The following is a 22,934-nucleotide window of genomic DNA, read 5'->3' as shown; positions in this document are numbered from 1 at the left end:
ATGGTTTTCTCTCTGTCTTTTTTTTACTCTTCAAGCTTCTTTATATAGGTGTTTCATGAAGGTGATTGTTCCAAATCCTTGAGTTTTTCTTATAATCTTGCTTTGTCTTTCTTCATCTTCCTTCCTTGTAGTAGAAAGTGTCTATTGATGCATTAAATTCATTTGATCAAGTTGTCACTTATTATCTAATTAAGGAGGCTACTTATCACTTTTTAGGTACAAAACAAGAGTAATTTTTGTGTGTAACAGTTGAAAAAGACTTTATTTAAGATTTTGCACACTTTGAGATATTTTCTTATCCTTTCTTTAATGATAAACAAATACCTATTTTATTTTGAAGTTCAAGTATCAAAGAAGCTTTTATTCCTTTGATTTATTAAGGAATAACATTGACAAAGATGATTTGGTTACCAAACATCATAAATGATATATACTTAATGCATTCATCTTAGACATACAAAGTGGTTCATCTAGTAGACTACAAGTCATTGTAACTAATCATCTATTTAAGTTCATCTTTCTATGTGATATAAAAAATCATTTCTTTAACAAAGTTCAAGTTTTTTTAATCTTAAAACTTATATTCTCAAGAATCTAAGATCATATTTTGATCTAACAATCTCTTCCTTTTTGATAATGATAAACACGTTTTTCAAAATAATAACTTTAAGTGTATCATATCTAGTCGATTTCAATTATAAGACAAATAAGCAATAATCTAAGATATTTCATTAAGCACATATGCTTGTTATTTCAAATGCCACAACATATCAATCATTTCTACTTCTTTTTAACAAAGCATTCTTTTTATCATAACATATATGGTCAAATCAAAGCAAAATAAATGTTCATGACAAGTTCAAACAAATAAGTGTTCATGAAATATTCAAAGCATATGATCACAATCAATCAGAGTATATGTATATCAAAGCATAAATATTCTAATCAAAGCAAAACTATTTTAATGACAAAATGTTAATGTAAAGTTAATGAACCTTGCCATAGAATAAAAATATTTTGCATGAAACTCTTCTTAAGATGGAGCAAAAATTTCAAAGATGTAAAGACTGAAGAAATTTTAATACTTCAAAAACTTTACTACTATACCCCCCATCTTTTGGCACTATCAAAAGCTAGGTCCAAAGCAAAAGCTCAAGACAACACTAGAGCCACTAGTCCAATGAAGAATCTTCGTCAAAGCTAACATCCAAATGGAGTTTGTTAAGCAACATATGATATTTTTCTATGAGAGTGGTATTGTTGATGAATAGGTTCCTGGAGTGTGATGACTAGTGTAGTGATAATCATCTTCAATTCTGAGATTGTCTCTAGTACTTCAATTACTTTTGTAGAGGAAGATGGTGAAACTTTCTCTACCTATTTAGGTGAGGGAGATGCAACAACAATAGGGGCAAGGGTAGTGTATGTGTACATAAAATAAATATTTACAAGCAAAGAAATAACAAAATGAAAATAGAAAGGAGATAAATATACAAAATGGTGGTGTGGTTAGTAAAAGCATTGCAAGTAGCACTACAAGAAAAACAGTAATTTCTGACGGATTCAAATCCGTCGGAAAAAAAAAAATTTCCGACGGATTTTGATCCATCAGAAAAAAAAAATTCTGACGGATAATATTCCATCAGAAATTTCTGACGGATTATCTGTCAGAAATTTCCGACGGAATATTCCGTTGGAAATTTCCGTCGGAAATCACTATTAATTAATATTAAACCATATTAATTAATAGTGGATGCTCATGCATGCTGGTTAATTAGAACTACCGATAACAGAACATTATTTCCTAACTACATATGCATCAAATTTAGAGAGCCTTGTACCATAGCAACTTACATATACATTATTAATTACAATAATTTAGTTATATAACATTTTTTTAGAAATGTGTTGACAAGATAATCTATATATTTATTTTTAAGATAAAACTTAAATCTAATATTAAATATTAGAGGGAACTGGTCGGGCTAAGTTAACTATTTACCATACAAAGAGGGAGTGACTCTTATTCTTAATATAAGATTTATATTAAAGTTTGTATTAATATTTTATTGTTAGATTTATTATTATCCTTTATCAATTTTTCCCATATTAAGTGCATTTATTTAGAGTTTTATAAATTTTACAGTTAAAATGTGACGAAGTGTGTTAAAAATTTTATATTGAATAATGATATATAACTAAAATAAAGTATATTAATAATAAAAATTCGTACATTTCCAAATCACTTATATATATATGATTAAATTAAACTTAGATTAATATTCATATAGTTAAGACAAAACTAAAGATTAATATTCATATAGTTAAGAGAAAACTAAAGATTGTGAAAGGCTTAAAAAAGTGTTTAAAAGGATCAACTACTTTTTTAAAGCTAAAATTAATAAAATTTATTTGAAATCATCAACATTACAAGAAAATTAATAAAATGTATTTGCTGAATAATATTTGAAATCATCAACGTTAATGCTAGCTGGCTTTAATAATTTTATCTATATATGGATAAAAAAATGCTGAAAAATATTGATGTTATAACAATTAGTAATATTATTATTAATTGCTTTGTTTCTAGAACGCTATAAAGAAATTTCACTTTGTGATAATTTCTATATATATTTTGTTTTATAAGGAATAAGTGACATATATTATTATTTAAGAGCAAATTAAAATATTTTATTGATGATAGATGATAATATAAAAGTATTTTGAATGAAAAATATAATTATATTTTTTTATATTTGTTAAAATGCTATTTTTCCAATATAACAAAATATGTTTTGTAAGATATATATTTGTACATAAATAGTCATCATTTTTTGTTTCACTTTGGACCCATCAAATAAAAGGACCAACCCTAGTAATATTTTAAGAGTTTTTAATGTTGTTCTTGAATTAAAGTTAAGACTTAATCACTTACTTCATCTCTTAATTTATTTTTTTGTTTAGATTTGATATTTTTTTTATTATTAATAATCATTGATTTTTAATTAAAATTGATCATAATATCATCTTTTCCATCCAATTAGGTTAACATCGTTAACTCTATAATTTCTGGTGATTTTAATTTACACTTAATGTCCATTTTTAACCGCCACTATTAATTTTTTTTAGCTTTTATACCATGTAAGTTTTAATTAGAGATTCAACGAATCATATATATTAATATTAAAGATTTTAACAAATTATATTATGTAAAATTTCCAATGAATAAGGATATATTTTAAGAAATAACTAATTTAAGATATTATATAATAAGTTTTTATGTAATAAGATCTTAATTTATAATTAACATTAAACAATCAATGAATTTGAATAATGATATATTTTAAGAAATAACTTCTTTAAGATCTTATATAATAAGTTTTTATATGATAAGATCTTATATAATATTATAAGTGTTTAAAATTTAATAAATCTTTGTATTTGTATAGTTATTTAAATACTTATATGATGTTATTTTATTTTAAAAATAAAGAAAATTATTATAATTAAATTTTGATTGAGGGATTTTTCAAAAGTTACAGAAAGTGGTGTCTTACCAATAGATGGACATGGAGAGTGGCATAATTGGACAAAAAGAAGTATTTTTTGGGATCTTCCATATTGGAAAGATAATTTGCTAAGGCACAATCTTGATGTCATGCATATAGAGAAAAACTTTTTTGACAACATATTCAACACTGTCATGAATGTGAGTGGTAAGACAAAAGACAATGAGAAGGCAAGGAAGGATTTAGCTTTGTATTGTAGACGACCAGACTTGGAGTTGAAGTCGTTGGATAACGATAAGATGTTAAAGCCAAAGGCAAACTACTCTTTAACTACAATAGAAGCAAAGCTAGTATGTTCTTGGATAAAAGATCTAAAGATGCCTTATGGTTATTCTTCTAACTTGGCAAGATGTGCTGATGTTGACAAGGGAAGGGTGCATAGGATGAAAAGTCATGATTGTCATGTATTTATGGAGTGCTTACTTCCTATTGCATTTAGTTCTTTACCGAAGCATGTTTTAAATCCATTGATTGAAGTTAGTCATTTCTTCAAAGATTTATGCTCTGCAACATTGAAGGAGGATGACTTATCTAGGATAAAAGACAATATTCCAATAATACTCTGCAAGTTGGAAAGAATATTTCCTCCTAGCTTTTTTGATTCAATGGAGCATTTGCCTATTCATCTTCCATATGAAGCAAGTCTTGGTGGACCGGTGCAGTATAGGTGGATGTACCCATTTGAAAGGTATTACAATTAACAACATATTTTTTTAATTTTTTAATGCTTATCAAGCATCACCTAGTTATTTAATTTTGTAGATTCATGGGCATTTCTAAACGATCAGTGAAAAATAAGGCAAGGGTTGAAGGATCAATCTGTGCGGCTTACTTGCATCGAGAGACAACTTATTTTTGTTCCCGTTATTTCAATCACTTCATGTTATCAACAACGAGTAATAGAAATGAAATGGTAAATGAAAAGGAAAATCTTCCACCGATGTTATCAGTCTTTAACCAACCTGGTCGCCAATCTGGTAAGGAGTTGGTTAAATGGTTAATCGATGAACAACACAATTCAGCCCATGTTCATGTGTTGATCAACTGCACTGAAGTTAAATTGTACCTTGAGTAAGCATTTGACAGTGAATGTTTTCATTATTGTACAACTTATCTTGTATTCTGATCTTAACCTCACCCTTCAAGTGATATATTTGGGCAGTTTATTCATGCAAACTCAAGAAAATGCTTTTATTCGTATACATGCTGATTTTCCTAGATGGTTCAAGGAACAAGTATGTATATAACAATTTATTTTAATTCCCCATTATATATACATTAATTAAAATATAACTTTTCATCTGTCTTACATGCATACAGGTTCACAACGAGCCTTTAAATGGGATAAACCAACACTTAAGGGATTTGTCAAATAAGCCATTTAGATGTGTTAAAGAATGGCACACATATTTTGTTAATGGGTACAAGTTTCAAACTTATGCTTGGTGCAAGGAGAAAAAAACCATTAATAGTGGAGTTTATGTAAAGGGCATTACAGAAGGAGGTGAAGATGATTTCTATTGGTTCATTCAACACATATATGAACTTCAGTACAATACTTTAAGTTATCCTAAGAAAGTGGTTGTATTTTATTGTGATTGGTTTGATCCGTCAAGAAGAGGTACAAGAGTGGATCCAAAATATAATATAGTGGATATTCGGATCGATGCAAGATATAAAGAGTTTGATCCATTTATCATTGCACATAATGTAAGGCAGGTGTATTATGTCCCATATCCAACAACACGAATGGATAAACGTGGTTGGTTTGTTGCAATCAAAACAAAGCCAAGGGGTCGTATAGAATTTGATGATGTGGAAGATGAAGTTGCTTACCAGGTAGATGAAATGACACATACTAATGAAGTCATTGAAGTTGAAGGTATTTTAGGACTACAAGATGTACAAGGTGATCTTGAAGAAGTTGATGAGCTTGAAGAACCCCTACAACATGTTGAAGTACAAGAGGATGAGGAGGAAGAAGAAGAAGAATCAAATGAAGGGGAATTAGAAGAAGACTTTGATGAATATAGCTCTGAAGAGGATTACGCAATAAGGATAAATGTCTTAAAAAGTTACTAGGACGAGATTCTATAATTTATTTTTATGTATTTTGTGGTACAACTATATTCATTTATCACAATGATTATATTGGTTTTATCCCTCTATTTAGTTCTTTATTTTTATGATGCATTTGAATCACTTAATCATAATATATATTATTTATACGTGTTAATTTTGATTTATTATTCACAATATTATTATTCCTATATAGATATGACAGGAGAAGGTTCCTCTCTTGGTAATAAGGGAAAGGAGAAAGCAAAGCCGAAGAAGTCACGTTATGTAATTAAATTATTTCCAGGAACAAATACCCCTGGATCATCTACTCGAATCCCATCAAACTTACCATCTCCATCACCATCACCTTCCTCAATTGCTGCACCCACACCATCCCCAGTTATTGAACCCACCCAATCACCATCTCCACTTGTTGCACCCAGACATGCACCATCGTCTATTGCTGCAACCACACCATCCCCAGATGCTACAACCACTCGATCACCAACTTCATTTGTTGCACCCACACAAGCACCTTCGCTAGTTGTTGAACCCACACGATCACCATCTCCATTTATTGCAGTCACACCATCCCCAACTGCTACAAGGGTTCCACCATCTTCTAGATCTATAAATGGAGATGATTTAGACTTGGGAGCAGAAGACCCCCCACCCAATGATCGCCCAGTAATTGAACCTATTGGGACAGGGTAAGAATAAATTAGAATTTATTTTTCATCATTCACTATCTTTTTAATTTTGCTAACCTTTTTTTTTGTATTTAGGTTTGAACCATCCCTTATTGCTACTTATGCTATCACACAGACCATTAAGCAACATTTTCTACATCCATGGCCTACATGGGGAGCGATGGAAGATAGTGATAAGGATGTCTTCTTCCAACGGTTTAAGGTATGAATTGCTTGTTTAATTCTTGTTTGTGAACAATGATATGTTCATCTAAATTGTACCAATTTTTGAGTCATATATTGTTCATCTCATTTATTTACTTGGAACTTTGATGCTTAATTTACATGTTCACAAACACTTGAACTTACTTGTTATTGTAGTTTCGATACAAGCATTTGCTTTTAACATGAGTTGTAAAAAAAAAAGGCTGAGTTGAAATGCTTGTGTTATTGCTTTTGGTTTGGTTTAATTTATTTATTTGTATCCTCATGTTATATTTGTTTGTGGCTTCACCTGCATGATATCATTTCTATTAATTGTTGAAAAAGATTTGAATTTGATTTCCTTTGACATTTTTGTGTTATAATTATTATAATTCATTGATTTTTTCTTCATGTAGCGTAAGGTGGCATGGAGACCCGAGGATGAGGAAAAAGTAAAGAAAATTTTTCACTTAAAAGCTTCTCACAGATTGTCTGATATGTTTAATGAAGCTCGGAAAGCAGGTAAAAGGCCACTTTGGGTTGGAGAAGATGTGTGGAACAATTGGTAGCCCATTGGAATTCAGCTGCTTTTCGAGTAAAGTCTACACAAGCCTCTCTAAATCAACTGTCTGAAAAGGGTGGGACTCTTCATACAGGTGGCTCAATTACAGTTCATGATCATGCCAAGCGCATGGTATGTAAGGATTAAAAATTTCTTTTCTATTTTTACAACTTTACAACAAATTAATTTATTTCGCATCAATGTATTATTTGCAGGCAAAAGAATTTGGTCGTTCAGTGCATATTGATGAGGTCTTTCAACAGACCCATATACGAAAAGATACTGGACAGTTTGTTGATGAAAGATCCAACAAAACATATGTAAGTTATTTAAATAATTATTGATGTTATTTTTAATCATATTTACAAGATTAGTAAAACAATGCCTTTGTTGAATTACAGGAAGATTTTGTCAATAAATTTTCTCAAGCTATGTCCGAGGCTGCATCATCTGTTGATGAATCACATCCTATGGACCCTGGTTTGGAGGATACAATTAGGTCTAAGTGTTGGTCTGATGCAGTTGGTGGCATGACCACTAAGGGGCGACTGTATGGAGCTGGAGACCTTGCTCGTCATTTAAAAGATACACAAAGCAGTCGCGTCGACGTCAATCTTAAAAGGAAAGCATCTTGTAGCAGTTCACGTGACAAGGAAGAAATTGGTCAATTGAAACAACGACTTGCAGAAAATGATGTGCTTATTCGTCAGTTGCAACAGATTCAATCAGTTGTCATGCAATTCTTACCCACTGAAGCACAAACTACCATTCAAAATATTTGTCAACAACAAAATACCAACTTAGATCAACAAAATGGGGAACAACATCAAAACCAACAAGAAGAAGATGACCAAGACAAAAATCAACAAGACTCTCCTAATTATGAAGATTATTAGTTAGCATTAGAAAAAATATTAATTACTCTATTTTAATTAACTATATATGATGTTTGAATTATGAATTGTTTTATTATTATGATATAAACATTACTATTATCTTTTAAATTTATTTTGATGAAGTTTCTATAATTTATGATAAACAGGTTAAAATAATTAGTTATATTAAAAAAACTGTATAATTAAATGTATCCCAAAAATTTCCGACGGAAATTTCCGTCGCAAATGTCCCCAAAAAATTTCTGACAGAAATTCCGTCAGAAATTTACCCCAAAAATTTTCGACGGAAATTTCGTCAGAAATGTCTCCCAGAATTTTTCGACAGAAATTTCCGTCAGAAATGTCCCTAAAAAATTTCCGACAAAAATTTCGTCAAAAAATTCTGGGAGACATTTCCGACGGAATTTCTGTCAGAAATTTCTGACAGATATTTCTATCGGAAATTTCCGACAGAATTTTCCGACAGAAGTTTTCGTCGAAAATTTCCGACGAAAATTTAAATTTTCGATGGATTTTTTTTTTCTGACGACACTTTTTCCGACGGATTTAAATCTGTCGGAAATACCAAATTCCGTCGGAAATTTACTTATTTCCGTCAGAAATTTCCGTCGAAAATTGACATTTTTCTTGTAGTGTAGAAGGCTTGGTTGAAAGAGGGAATGGTGATTGTAGAATGCTACATCCCATGGTGAATATAGGGTAATCTTTGTTTACTCTAGAGGCTTCAGACTAATGAGCTCTAGCAAAACAAAAGTACCCAATGTCCTTGATGCATTTGGAGGCTCATTATTTCCCTTTGCAGATGGAATGCTACACAATCTTCAGTCTTAACTCATTAAAAAAAATTGAGTAACTGAGCTTGATGGAGACCCTTGTGTGACATGCGTCTTCATGCTCAAATCATAGTTGTCTAATAAGCTCCATGGTTTAGTCATCCAAAAAATGTTGGCCATATAGGTCAAGGGGCTTCACCTCCAACACTTCCTCAATGCAAGGATAAAAAGCAACCTTCTGCCCATTTTTGTGTCAAAGATTCAAGTACTCCAAGTTGTAGTAAGTTAATCTTTGAGGAGGATCGTTGACAAGGACAAATTTGGGGTCATCCTCTACGTTCCACTAACTGGTCTAGATCATTTAAAGTAAAGCTCAATGCTTCGTGAGCCTCACTAGGTGGAATTGTCTATGCATAATCTTCAAGAAGTCTAGTGTCTGGTTCCACTGGTGATGTGGCCATGTTCAATGGTTCAACCTCAATTGCACTAAAGTCAACAAAGGGTGGTGCAACTTCATTGGTTGTTCTAGCTAATATGCTAGTAGTCTCTTCGATTATCTATAAGACCGCTCCAATACTTGCACTATCAGCAAATTGTTCCATAGATGGAACAATAGATTTAATGGTTGGTGTAGATGGTGCTGGTGAAACATTTTGGACTTGAGGGGAGGCTAAAAGGACTTTAGTAGCAACTTCATTAGCAACTTCATAAATGATAGATGCACCAATCTTCATTGGTCTTACCTTTATTTTTTATATAGAAATTGTTCATTTCCTTTTGTCTTGCACAATTTCACAACTTCCCATCTTGACTTTCAGTTCAATTGATTTGTCGATTGAGGTTAAAAATAATAGATATTTGGTCATGTGACTGGTGTAGCGCTACTAATGAACCAAATATTCAATTCATGTTAATGAATTCTTGAGATGCCATAAATAAATACTATTCTTCAACATCATTTTTTTTCTTCAATCACTTTGCCTATTTTTCTGGTTGATGCTCGAGTAGATTTTTCTTTAATCAACAATCTTTTTTAGCATAGTTGGTTCTTTGGAAATGTGAACTAGGAAAAAAATTTCCTTTACTTGAAGAACTTCCTTTTTCCCTTTGTTGTTACTAAAAGACTGTGACTTTCCAAAATTCCTTCCATTTTTCTTTACTCGAAAGGCACCTTCAATAACTTTATCATTCCTCATTAAGGATCTTTTTCTCTTATGCATGAAGTTTGCTGGTCAATTCAATAATTGTGAGAGTTTGCAAATCACAAGACTCTTCAATTGCATAAATTTTGGCTTTAAATCTTTCAGGTAGTGAAACCATGATTTTTTCAACAACCTTCTAATTTGTGAATGATTTCGCTAAGAAGTCGCATTTGGTTCACAACATCCATTAACCTGCTAGAATAATCTTTGACATTCATTATCCTTCATCTTCATCAATTCAAATTTTCTCTTCAATGTGAGAAGCCTAACAGATTTGACTTTACTACTGTCTTCAAATTCATCTTTGATCTAGTCTCACACCTGTTTAGGTGTTTCCAAGTTCATGAATTTAGTAACAATATGATTTGCAAGTTATCCATGCAAGCAAGTGATGACTTTAACTTTCTTTAGCTTCTCCTCCTCATAAGCTTTGATCTGAGCAATAGGTAGGATTTTTCTCTTAATTAATGGCAATGAATCAACTTCAAAGATTACAACATTTCATAAACGTTGAGACCTTAAAACAAATTTCATCTTTACAACCCAAATATAATAATTTTCACCATTAAACATTGGCATTGCATGTGAATTAGTGAAAGTAGACATATTTGCACCACAATTTCTTAAACGAAAAATCATTCAATTTAGAATTTGCACTCAACTTCACCGTATTTAATGCTCAACAAATTTTTCTCATAGCCAATAGGAAGCAAGCTCTTGATAACACTATTGAAAATATTTTATGAAAAATATATAAAAATTTGGATCTTGCAGACAAATTTAAATTAAAATTGAAGATAAAAAATTGTCAACAAAAATTCATAAAAGAGAATGCTTATATGTAAACTTACAATCAACTTAAATCCCTAATTATTCTCATCAAAACAAAATATAAAAAGATAAAATTGTTACAATAATAAATATCCTATCTAATATTTATTCAAAATTCAAATAAATAAAAAATCTCATAAGTTTAACATTGTCCCCCAAATCAGTGTACTTATAATGTGCTTGTCCAAGGATTGTTGGGGATAAATGATATATCAAGACCAACAAAATACCATGTACTAATGAAAGGCAAAGGTATATCTACAAATGTAAGCACCACAACATTGCTTATCAGACATTTCTCAGCTAATAATGAAAATTGCACACTACAATAATTCTTGCATAAATTCGATCGAGTATATAACTATTAATTGTATTTTTGAAATACCAACAATTTCATGGCGACCAATCTGATAGCGAAGTCAAACTCTATACACCAGGTTTTGATATAAGTTGTCCTGTCATTCTTTTTTTCAATATTCCCACGAACAATATTTTCCTGTTAGAACTAATATCTTAAATATCTAGTCTTGATTCTCATCTATCTAATTCTTCATAAGCACTACAGTTTTATTTTCTTACCTGTTGTTTTGGCTCTAATTTTGAATTAAGTTGTTTTACAAGTAAATAATGTATGGTCAAATATATCACTCTTGGATGGAAACAAACAAGAATGATCTGACAGGAAATGGAGCTGTCTCATGACACAGCTAAAGTATAGTGTTGACATGTATCAGGTTTTATTTAGGAAATGGTCTCAAGCATACGTGTATTCGTGTTTATAGTTATTTAGTGATAATGTTCATGTTCTTGTACCAGTACACCTCAACCCACCTTTCTTTTTTATTTTTTCCTCTCATTGTAGAAATTCTCAGATCAAATTGTCATGGCATACATTTCAAGGAAACAAGGCAACAATGTTAAATATGAGATTTGCCTCAGTTCTACTACTTGTTTGACAATAAAATACTTGGCCCTGCCAATTTCACAACCATGAATTAGAAGATTGGAATATACATGTAACTGTAAGTTTATTCTCAATTTAGCAGTGAACTTATATGCATCTTAGATACTTATGCACAAAATACAAATAGAGAATGCTCCAAGTGAAATGAGATGGAGATATAGCTCTAATAAATGCAAGTTAAATTGTTAAGTGTTTGAAATTATGAGCAACAGGCACAAGACGAAGGCGGGCAGAAACCTCAACGTTAATTGGGGACATGTTCATAATCCATATTTAGCTAACATAAGAAAGTTATAAAGCAAGATTAAACTATTTCATTTTGTAACCAAAAAACAAAAATAAGATGGTTTCGTTGTTTGTCCATAGTAAGAACAATTCATAACAAGTATTCACCACGTAAATTGTTTTATGAAGACAATTCATAAAAATGATTCATATTTGTATTGTTAATTGCTCATGAGAATTCCTTGTTCAAAAATAAAATATACATTTGTACGTTTACCTTCAAAAATATTCTGCGTGTTTCATACACATTTAATTACATATTCCAATGACATTCTATATAATTCTAAACCTGTGACTTTTAATTATGATAAGAAAAAAATTGATTTATTTGAGAAAGAGTAAACTAATAAAAACACATAAATAACGAGTTAACGAGTTAGTTAGAGAGAATATAAGAAAAATAATTGATATAAAGATAAAAAGTCATAAAAATCGATTACTGGGCAAGCAAAGGGAGAATCACCGAGCACAATCATAAATTGAAAATTCAACAAACCCTTTCCTAATTCTTGAGAATTAGTTCCACCAATAATCCTTAAACTAAAACATATCTATCCAAACAATTAAAGAAAAGGGTAAAGCAAAATCTAGATGGAGCATTTGTTAAGCAACAATCTAACAACAAAATCGTTAACAAACTGGAAAAATCTGTAAAACTTGTAAACTTAAGCAAAGAGCTGTTTTGGTCCATGTTGCATTTTCAAAAAGGACCAAAAAGTATCTTTTTTCCCCCCAAAATATAGGTTTGGCAACAAAATCAAGGATGATCCTGATGAAATCTCACCACCCCAAAACTTTGTTTATCAATGCCTCATTCATTCCTCAACTTTTATGTCCCATTGTTTGAGCCTGAAGGTTTTGGTTCTCTTCCAAGAGTCTGTCATATTCAAGTAGTAGATCTGCAGCTTGCTTTTGGAGGGAAGCAACATGTGCTTCGGCGGTCTCAACTTTCTTATCCTTCTCTTCAGATTCCAATTTTATCTTTTTCAAACTTTCTGACAGAAGCAAAAGTTCTTCCTTCAGCTGCTTCGTCTCCTTGGATGCTTTCTCTTCCTTTTCTTTAAGTTGGACAGTTTCTTTTTTAAGGTTTTCCAATTCTTCTTTTGAAGCTCCCGCGTTACTCCTTAAATTGATAAGTTTTTGAAGATAATGGTGTATACGATCAATTAGGAATCCAAGGAATAAAGTAAAACCTGCAAGACCAAATTAATTCATTAAGAGATAATATAGGTTGAGATGTATGCTAATTCTAAGGGTCTGCTTGGTGTTAGGAAATGTTTTTGTTTCATTTTCTGTTTTCACAAACTATAAAACATGTCACTTTATTTCCTGTTACGATTTTTGTAATTATTAATGAAAACAAAAGCATTTCCTTAAACTAAACATGCCCTAAGAAACGTACAAGAAAATTGGTGTCTAGTGTTCTCACATCATCAAAATGAACAAGGTCTAGAGGAAAAAAGACAAGAATGGATAGGCATCAAGCTTATTATGCACTTCAATAAACTTGCTGAATAAAACATGTGATAACATGGAAATTGGCAAACTAAAACACCACATTTCTACCAAAAAATAAGTAAATAAAACATCACAAGAGAAGATGCAGATACTGCCAATACTTATCCTACTTTAAATTCAACAAATGTAGAACCTTAGTTCCAAAAATCAATGGAGGAAAACCTACCTAAGATGAAGTATATAATTTACCCAGATTTTAAGATGAAGTATAACACTAACTCCGACAGAAAAAATCACTGATGGTCATCCTAAATATGTTTTAACCTGCATCGATCTATCCAACATGGTTATCGTCAAGTATGTGATTAATAATACCATTATTTGTTTCAAATTCTGTTAGGGAACCAAAATTAGAAAAATAGAAGAAAGAAAAGAAAGATTGTATTTCTTGATTGCAAAGGAACAAAGAATAGGAGAGGCAACTCCCCTCCAAGGGGTTTCCCTTCACAAAGGATTTATCCTTTCAAAAAGAGCTAATGCTCAATTTACAGAAGACAACTCCTCTCCCTCCATCCTACAATCCTTCCCTATTTATATTTAATAAACTCCTCTAACTAACTAATATCCTAACTTTCTTAACTAACTCCCCTTTTCCCATAGTCCTAACAATACCACCCCTACTAAAAATCATAATTGTCCTCAAGGTTGAAATTGTGGAAGCTGGATCCCATGGCTCATCTCCATCATCATGATCCCATGATCTAAATCAGGCTTTCCTGAAATTTGACACAAGGAGCATGCATAGTCTCCAATTTTCTGCTCCTTCTTCATGAATCTAATTTCTACAAATCATTTGCGCTTGAACCATGTAGAACCCCCAACCTACCCCTTCCTCCTCATTCTTCAATTCAAAATTATTTGCTCTAACGAGACATACCTCTTTGGTTTCCATCCATGGGAGCACAATTGTGAACCCATTGACCATTGCAAATGAACTCGAGTTTGGAGGTTTTGGTGGTGATAGGATTGAGGGTGCACTTTGTATAACTAGAAACACCCTGACTTTCGCTATACATTCCTTCTACCATGGACACAACAAGGTTTAATGATAAAGGCTCACCTAGCAAGTTTGAATTCCAAGATTCCTATGTTGTTGAACTTTCAATGACAATCAACTTTTTCCTCAACAATAACTATTTCAATCTTTGTTTGTCTTGCTAATTTTGCGTCATTTTTGGTTTCTTCCTCACAACATACGGTATTGTTCTTCATTACCAAATCTTCTCTGCTTCTGTTTTCTGACTTCAAGAATTGCAATGGTGGGTCACAGTTACACCTTAAACTGCTAACCTTCATGTTAATTCTTTGTTCTTTGCTTCCATCAAATGTGGGTAACTCCACTTGTCCAAGAACTAGCCTGTACTTTAGCAAATTCTAGCCCACTCCCTTCTTGCTGTTCTTGCCCTGTTTACCTTGTTCCTCTGATTTTCTGCTGCAAATCCTCAGGCATTTCCATCCAGATGCCCTCTACCACCTTTTCAGCCTTAAATTATTGAGTCTCTTTCTTTGACACCCAACTCCTCAACTTCCCCCCACTTGATGTCTTTAATACGTAGCTCCTCCCCATTAGGGGGTTCGATTCTCCCTTTGGCAGAAACCTCAAAGGGTTCCACTGAATCATTGTCTTGTTGTGACCCTGTTACCCGCGCACCCAGCTGCAACATCAAACTGCTTGCATGGATTGTTTCTGCTCTTTTTCAGACTCAAGACTGATGCCTTCTTTCTTCATCAACAGCTGCAACATCTTTTTAATTTCTTTGATTCCCTCAAACTTCTTGATCTCCATAAACTAATTTCTGTAATCCTTTGTTACTTTTTTCTGGAATTCCAGAGTGCGGTGAACTCCATTTTGGTCATTGTTGGGGTTCTAGTTTTGTTTCTTGTGTTTTCACCAATCGCTTTAGGTCAGATAGCTTGTTGGTCTTCTCTTTCAAGAACATATTGTCTACTCTGTTCATCATGCTACTGCTGCAACAATTTTTACATATTCCTTTTTGTTCTTTTTATTTACAACTAAATTCTTCCAATCTTATGTTTTTATATTTGGAATTGTGAAGTTCTGACTTATGAGTTTTATGCATTTTCAATTTATGTTTACTTATATTTAGTAGTGATTTTAAGGTTATTTTCCTTATTTGTTACTTCTGTTAGATTAATATATATTGTATTATTATTTGTCCTGTAAAAGGTTGTTTTTATCATTTTTCTCTTTTGTAGCTATCTGTCATAGTTATATAGACTGTAATTCCTCCATTTGTCTTGTTTTACCTATATGTTTTTAATATATATATATATATATATAACTCTGTACTGAGTCATAGAACATTCAAGAAATGTTTCTCCAAGACTCCTAATCTTAAGTTGGTATCAGAATGGATCCGATCCAACTCTAATTCTCTGACCAATTTTGTCGCTGTCCAGCGCTATCCGCTGCCGTCCACCGTTGGCCCAGTCACCGATGACATCTAGATCTAGTTCATCTCTCCAAGCAAGGCCCAACCCAAGAAGTCTTGAGGGTACAACGCTATCCGCTTCTGTCCACCGCTGGCCCAGTCACCGATGACATCTAGATCTAGTACATCTCTCCAAGCAAGGCCCAACCCAAGAAGTCTCGAGGGCACCACGCACCTGCAAGTGCTATTTTAACCCAGTCAGGCAAGTGCATCTCATGCTCCGGTCTCCAGCCACCACCATTCAGCTCATCGGCACCTCTTTGTTCCTCTTGGAGCCTCACTTCCCACTTTTCTTCTGATTGGAGGGTGGGTGAGATCTCATGATCTGTCATCCGTGTTACAATCACATGATTTACGATTTTTCACCCCCACAAAATCTTGAGTAGGATATAAGTTCTTCTTTATTCACTTCCACCACTATTGCTTCCTTGGGAGCAAATTTATTTATCTCTTAAAACATAGCAACAGAAAGATTAAGGTTATTTATAGTATATACATATATTGAGATCATGATTATCACATTTTAGGAAGTCTAAATTGATATGGGGGTGGGTCCAATATCAGCTGGGTCTAAGACATGGAAATTCATATAGAGGCTCTCCTATTAACAATCTACCTTTAAGGAATTAGCTATCTGTTTAAACATAATTTTGTATTTTAGATAAGATCTTATGAACTGTCATCTGTGTTACAATCACATGATTTACTATTTTTCATTCCCCTCCAAATCTTGAGTAGGATCTAAATTCTGCTATATTCATTTCCACATTGTGCTTGCTATTGCTACTTTGGGGGAAATTTATTTATTAACAATCTAACTTTAAGGAATTCTCTACATCAAATGTGTCGAAACCCAGTTTATCCACCCAGTTTACAAATTGACAGGATTGCTGGAGTAGTGTGAGAGTCCAATATTGGTTCTGTTGAGGAACACCCATTTACATAGAATCTACTTGCCCCTAACATCATTACTCCGAAGATTATTGGGCTCTCATCTACTGAATTTCTATGATATTAATATTCAGCACTCATCTCATGTGCCTCAAAAAGTTACCATGGATGAAAGATCAATAAACAAAGGAGTTAAAGAATGGATCCCAAGTTGATCACAAAAAGCCGGCAGATTCACGCATATGAACTATTACAGCTATACATGTATAATGCATGTGCATAATCAGAATTTAGGAACAAAAAAGGTAATCCTTATTGAGGAATGAAGAACACAGAGAACACTATTCCACTTATAATGGGAATTCAAGATCCCAGGACCATCCTCTTCTACCCATCATTTTTATTCTCATATTACAGTTCCCTACTCCTGTAATCAAAGCTCTAACTAAATCATTTAGGTCCTAACTGTCTCTCGTAGCTTAAATAACATAGGATCTCCTAATAGGGGGTTTTCTAACAACACAGAATGACATGACTAGTTAAGTTCAGAAAGATTAAGAATCAGAACTACGTTGAGTAGTGAGACAAAAGGAACTTTTTATGTGTCAATTTTCTAATAGCAACTTAATAATGAACAGTATTCCTTTTAAATTGAAGAGATTATAGATATGTTTTCTATAAGAAGTTCAATAACAGGGCCCACAACTTATATAATTTTCAGAGGCCTTAATCAAACAGTTATACAAAGATATTAATAAACTCAACCATTTATTGTGAATCTGACACATTGGTTTAGAGAAAGATACCACCAACCACAAAAGCCAAATGTCAAAGACTGTTCTGCTATCTATACCTATTATTCATTGTGCATGAGAAAAACTATGGAAAGAAATCCACAAACCTATATAACCTATGAAGCACTGACTCCAACACAAGTACTGGACACAACACGGACATGGACACTAGGACAAAAATAAGGTCCAAAATATATGACACTAGGGCACTCATGTATGTATATATATATATATATATATATATATATAACATGACAAAAATCTAAATTGAAAATTAAGAAACCTTCAAAATTGTTAAGCTTCACAATTACTATATAATAATGATTGTTCTGACCATAACTCCAATGGCATCGTTAGGATTACCGTCTCCGAGGTATTGTCCACTTTGTGGTTCACTGGACTATCACGATTTTGTCATTGAAAAGTTTCTTTGGTGGGTTATGGAGAGAGAGTATTTATAAACTATCCTTAGCCTTGATTCCTAAGCGAGATGGAGCTTTAAGACATAATGGACCAATGGCCATTAGAAGATGAATCATATCTTCTAAAAATTAAAACATCTAATAATTCCTAAGAAAATAAGCCTCACATAAAATAAACAAATAAAATGTTATGAGGCTTGCAATATTTATAGTTAAGTTTACTTTTTAAATTTTCTATAATAAAGTGTTAGATAAGCTTTTAGCTAAGAGTAGTGTCTTAGCTTGTGTCCAAGCTGTATCAAAAAGATGTCCAATTGCGTTATGTAGATGTGTACATGCTTCATAGCCTGTAACACACCCTACTACATTATTTCGTTATCTTTCAAGAAAGGCTTTAAATCCCCAACCGATCACATCCCCTGATGTGGTCGCTGCATCACCACGTCAGCCTACACAACAGCTGCTACACAACCACCACCACCACCACAGCGCATCCATAATTTAAAATCTTGCTTTCAAGAACTAGCATGTGCATTAACAATAATCATTTTAGCTTTAGAACGGACAGAAATGGTAAGCAGAAAAATGCATCAAACACTAATCAATTTCAAAAACTTCATACAGCTAAAGGCACCCATCTTCAACAGAAGCCCAGACTAAAGAAGGGTCAAGCAAAAAAATGCAGATCAACACTTGTATGCAACACTCGGAGCCTTAAAACTAAGGAAAGTCATAATAACCATCAAAACAATAAACAAGGATGCAAATAACTCAGATAAAAGGAACACGAACGCACCCATGAGTGAAGCCTCGAGCAAGTGAGTTCTCCACAAAACTTGATCCATGGGTGACATGGTACCAAGTTTAGCACCTTTGTTCTGGATCTTGACAATGTTCATGAGACTCGAAAGGAGAATAACAGACATGGTTCCAGCAATAGTTTTCACCGTCGCTGGACCCTTCCCCATCTTCAACTGATCCAGGCTCTTTATCACAAGATCTCTCAATGGCCCTATCTTCACCAACAAAAGAAATGCAATAGCACCCTCAGCAAAAATCACCAAGAACAACAACTGAATCATCCTTTAGCCTCCTCCAAAAACAAAACCCCCACTTCCAGGTAATTGCCAAAAATCCTCACTTTTGCCAAATGGGGTGCTGTTACTTTCAAGCAAGGTATGAAATCCACCCCAGAAGCAAACTCATGATCCAAGATGAAAACAACATAAGAAGAACCCTCCTCAAGTCACACTCACAAAGACCCTTTTCTGACTTCGCTGAAACTGAGAGAAACACACAATGACCCACATGAATGTGCACAAGGAAAACCGATATGCAGCATCAAAGCTTGAGTCTTTACATGCATTAATTTTGATGGAATGGCTCGAATTTCTACTAGCGCTTGTCAAGGCAGAGAGGAGAGATTTTGAAGTAGAAAAAGACAAAGTTTGGGAAAGGAGAGGCCTTTTAAACCCTTATGAGAGAGACTAGTGCGTGTAGAGGGTTTGAGTATGCGTAAAAATTGAGTTTGGTATGACAGAAAATAGAGAAATGCGTGATAAAAAAAAAAAAGTGAGGAACCGAGTCAAGCATGTCAACAGACTCAACATAGCACCGTCTGTGTGAATGTGATATGTTCTATTTGTAACATGCCACGTGGGCCAGTCAATTTTTACTTTTGGTAAAATGCAAAAATCATTTCTTTTTTAAGATCTCTACATTTTCTAACGACTAGTCTACAACTACTTTATTCGGTGACATAATACATCACAAACCAAAGTTCCAATCGGAAAGATGTGTTTAAGAGTGTGTTTGTTTTTAAGGATTATAAATTTTTTTTTTTTGAGTATGTGAGGGTGGAAAGGAATATAGCATATTATCTTTGGTACAGGTTATAAAAAATGTTTTCAGACATTATTTATTTTTAAGAATCTATATTACATATATTTTGTTCTGTTTCTATTTTCATGTATAAGAATGGATGGGAATGTTATATGGGAATAAAAGCTATTTTCTAAAAATAACTTTCCACAATTTTCCACTTTTATCTTATTATATCTCTTTTTTCTTATTTTATTTTCTGAACTAAAAAAATTAGAAACATTATATAATAAACATTTATGAAACATTTTTGATGAAACTAATATTCTTAATAACATTATTACGAGGAATATCATTTCAGAAATATAATTAAATCATTGAAACAAATATTTCTTAATGTTTAAGAAGAGTTTGATAATCACCTAGGAAGATTTAGACATCAGTAGTAGTTCAATCGATGGGAAGACTAACATTTATCTTATGGCAGATGCAGACGAAACAAAATTGAAGGTAGAATCTAACTCTAATTTTTATTTTTCTGAAAGTTCTGGTGAAGAGAAGATGTCATGTGAAACTTTTGTGGCAAACTCACACATGGTCACTCTAGAGTATAAAATTTTCAAAGAAAAGTGCAAATTATTGAAAATAGAAAATGAAAAACTCAAGAACAATTTATCAAACGCTACTAGAGAAATTCAAACTCTCAAACACAAAATCATAAACAATGAACCACTTGTAATTACAACATTGCAAGCTGAAAACATACAACTCAAGAAGGATCTTCCTAAGTTTGTATATAGATCTTCTAAAATGAATATGCTTCTAAAACATAGAACATTGACATCTGACAAAAGTGATTTTGGGTTTGATACAATAGAGTCCAAGACATCATCCTCCAAACCTAAGACTATTATTTGCAATATCTATGAAAAAAGTAATCATCCTCCTAGAAAATGCAAAAACAAACAAAAACAGAGAAAAGAAATCTACAAGGGTACTAACAAAAAAGGACCCAAAAAGATTTGGCTACTAAGGTCTCAAATAGTTTTCATTGTAGATATCCTTAGTGGAAAAAAAATGAAGGATTCACATTGGTACTTGGGCAATGGTTGTTCATGACACATAATGGGAAAAAGGTTTATATTCCTAGACCTTCAATCTCATGAAGGAATAATCTCATTTGGAGGAAGTGGTAAAAGAAAGATCAAAGGTATATGTAAGATTGGTAAGAACTCTATACCTACTGAATAATGTATTATATGTTGAGAGATTAAAGTATAATCTACTTAACATGAGTCAATTTTGTGATAGTGGATATATTGTATATTTTGACAAGGACTCATGCATAGTCAAACAAAATGAGAGATCTATGTTTTTTACTACCTATAAAAAGAACAACCTTTATGAGATTGATCTAGATGATTTAGGCAAACAAAATGTAACTTGTTTGTTTTCTAGAGAAGATAAAAGATGACTTTGGCAGAAAAAGTGTAGACACTTAAATTTGAAACATGTCTCAGAACTAAACAAGAAAGGTTTAGTAAGAAGATTGCCTAAAAAATTTTGGAAAACTCATCTTCTCTATGAAGCTTGCCAAAAAGGAAAATCTAAAAAAATTGTTTCCACTTCTTGACCTTTAAAACTATTACATGTGGATCTATTTGGTCCAACCAAAACTCTAAGTTTGGGAGGTCAAAAGTATGGATTTGTCATTATAGATAACTATTATAGATACACATGAGTGTACTTCTTAGCTCACGAACATGAAGCTTTCAATGTATTTCGTAAAACGTAATTGATTTTTTCTATCTATAATGGTGCATACAAACTTGACAAATAATCATGAATATAGTCACAATTGATAAATCTTATTTTCATTCAAATATTTAAGGTAGAAATATATTATCTACACTAAATACACATTCTTATGTATTCTAACATCAATTTACTCTGTTAACATGATCACATGTTAAGGTCCAAATTGTATTCACTAAGACAATATGCGAAATTTTTTCACACTTGTTTACTCTAGCATGCCATGATCTCATTTTTCGATCCAACACAATTGCTTCAAAATTTTACTCTTGCCATAAATTGATCCTCAAATCTAGATCCATCCCATTACTGAGACATAATTTAAATTCATTTAGCAACTCATGAAATTTTAGTGGCTCATCAAAACAAAATACATTTTTGAAGAAGTTTCTCACTATTCAACAAAATGTCAACCATAACAACACATGTCCAAATAGTTCATAAAGGAAATACACATATAAAAATCGAAAGCAAGAGATCGAGTCCCTTAGTCATCCTCTCCAAATAATTTCTTTGAAGTAACCAACGCTACTTAAGTCTATTCCTGCGTGCAATATCCTCACTTGAACCATCCACAAATTTATTGGCAGCGTCAACTTTCATAGATTGAATAAGACTCAAAATTTTCCAAATTAGCTTTAACCGATTATGTTTCACCTTTGAACATTTGAGCCACCTCAATCAACTTCTCTTTAGCAATTTTAAGAGTCTCTATTTTGAACAGAAGCCAAATTTTAGATTCCAAGAGCTTTTTCTTTTCCTCCTCATCAATGCGACGTTTTTCTTGTAGTTTATCCTTTTCTAAGGTCACCCATTTCATATCCGCTACACTTTTCTTCTATTCTTCCTCAAGTGTGGTAGTCTCCTTGGCTTGATGCTTGATTTCTTAGGCCATCTCACAAATCCTTTCTTCATTAATTATGGAAAACTGCAGATAGACAATCAGTAAGAAACTGAATTCCCTTTGTCACACTAATACTTTAAGTTTTCCCAAATTGACTGCATCCTCCTCAAGCATATCAATAGCTCAAATATGTGATGAATGGTTAAACTTGGCATCCCAAAATGATTTTTCCTATCCTGCTTCAATTCCATAATCAACAAGGTCTCAATTATTCCTCGTTCCAACTGATAAGGTTCGCTTGGTGTACTCCACCTCCTGATCTTCAAGTATTGCTTGGTAT

The 22,934-nt window shown here is 32.6% G+C and overlaps 1 protein-coding gene and 1 long non-coding RNA gene across 2 annotated transcripts; one reads left to right on the top strand and one right to left on the bottom strand.

Moving 5' to 3' along the window:
• The first annotated feature begins 6,621 nt into the window (after positions 1 to 6,621).
• Positions 6,622 to 8,012, top strand: LOC109816389 (uncharacterized). The gene is made up of 3 exons (XR_014433125.1): positions 6,622 to 7,217; positions 7,301 to 7,405; positions 7,491 to 8,012. It is a non-coding gene; the product is annotated as an uncharacterized LOC109816389 (long non-coding RNA).
• A 4,503-nt stretch (positions 8,013 to 12,515) lies between these two features.
• On the bottom strand, positions 12,516 to 19,674 carry LOC109816388 (B-cell receptor-associated protein 31-like protein). Its single transcript, XM_020381387.3, has 2 exons — positions 18,911 to 19,674; positions 12,516 to 13,229 (listed from the first exon to the last, which is right to left on the bottom strand). Exons 1-2 carry the CDS (start codon positions 19,194 to 19,196, stop codon positions 12,859 to 12,861), a joined length of 657 nt encoding a protein of 218 aa, XP_020236976.1. The 5' UTR covers positions 19,197 to 19,674; the 3' UTR covers positions 12,516 to 12,858.
• Between the last annotated feature and the right edge of the window lie 3,260 nt (positions 19,675 to 22,934).

This window comes from Cajanus cajan, chromosome 4 (assembly GCF_000230855.2).
Source record: "Cajanus cajan strain Asha chromosome 4, NIPB_CcT2T_4, whole genome shotgun sequence".
In the NCBI taxonomy this organism is placed as follows: Eukaryota; Viridiplantae; Streptophyta; class Magnoliopsida; order Fabales; family Fabaceae; genus Cajanus; species Cajanus cajan.
This window is presented reverse-complemented; position numbering and strand designations above follow the sequence as displayed.

Bases quoted from the DNA above. Each gene is read 5' to 3' on its own strand.
- LOC109816388 (XM_020381387.3), bottom strand. From the start codon at position 19,196: ATGATTCAGTTGTTGTTCTTGGTGATTTTTGCTGAGGGTGCTATTGCA. The intron at 13,230-18,910 runs GTGCGTTCGTGT...TTGGTCTTGCAG, and splicing joins GCTCGAGGCTTCACTCATGG to GTTTTACTTTATTCCTTGGA.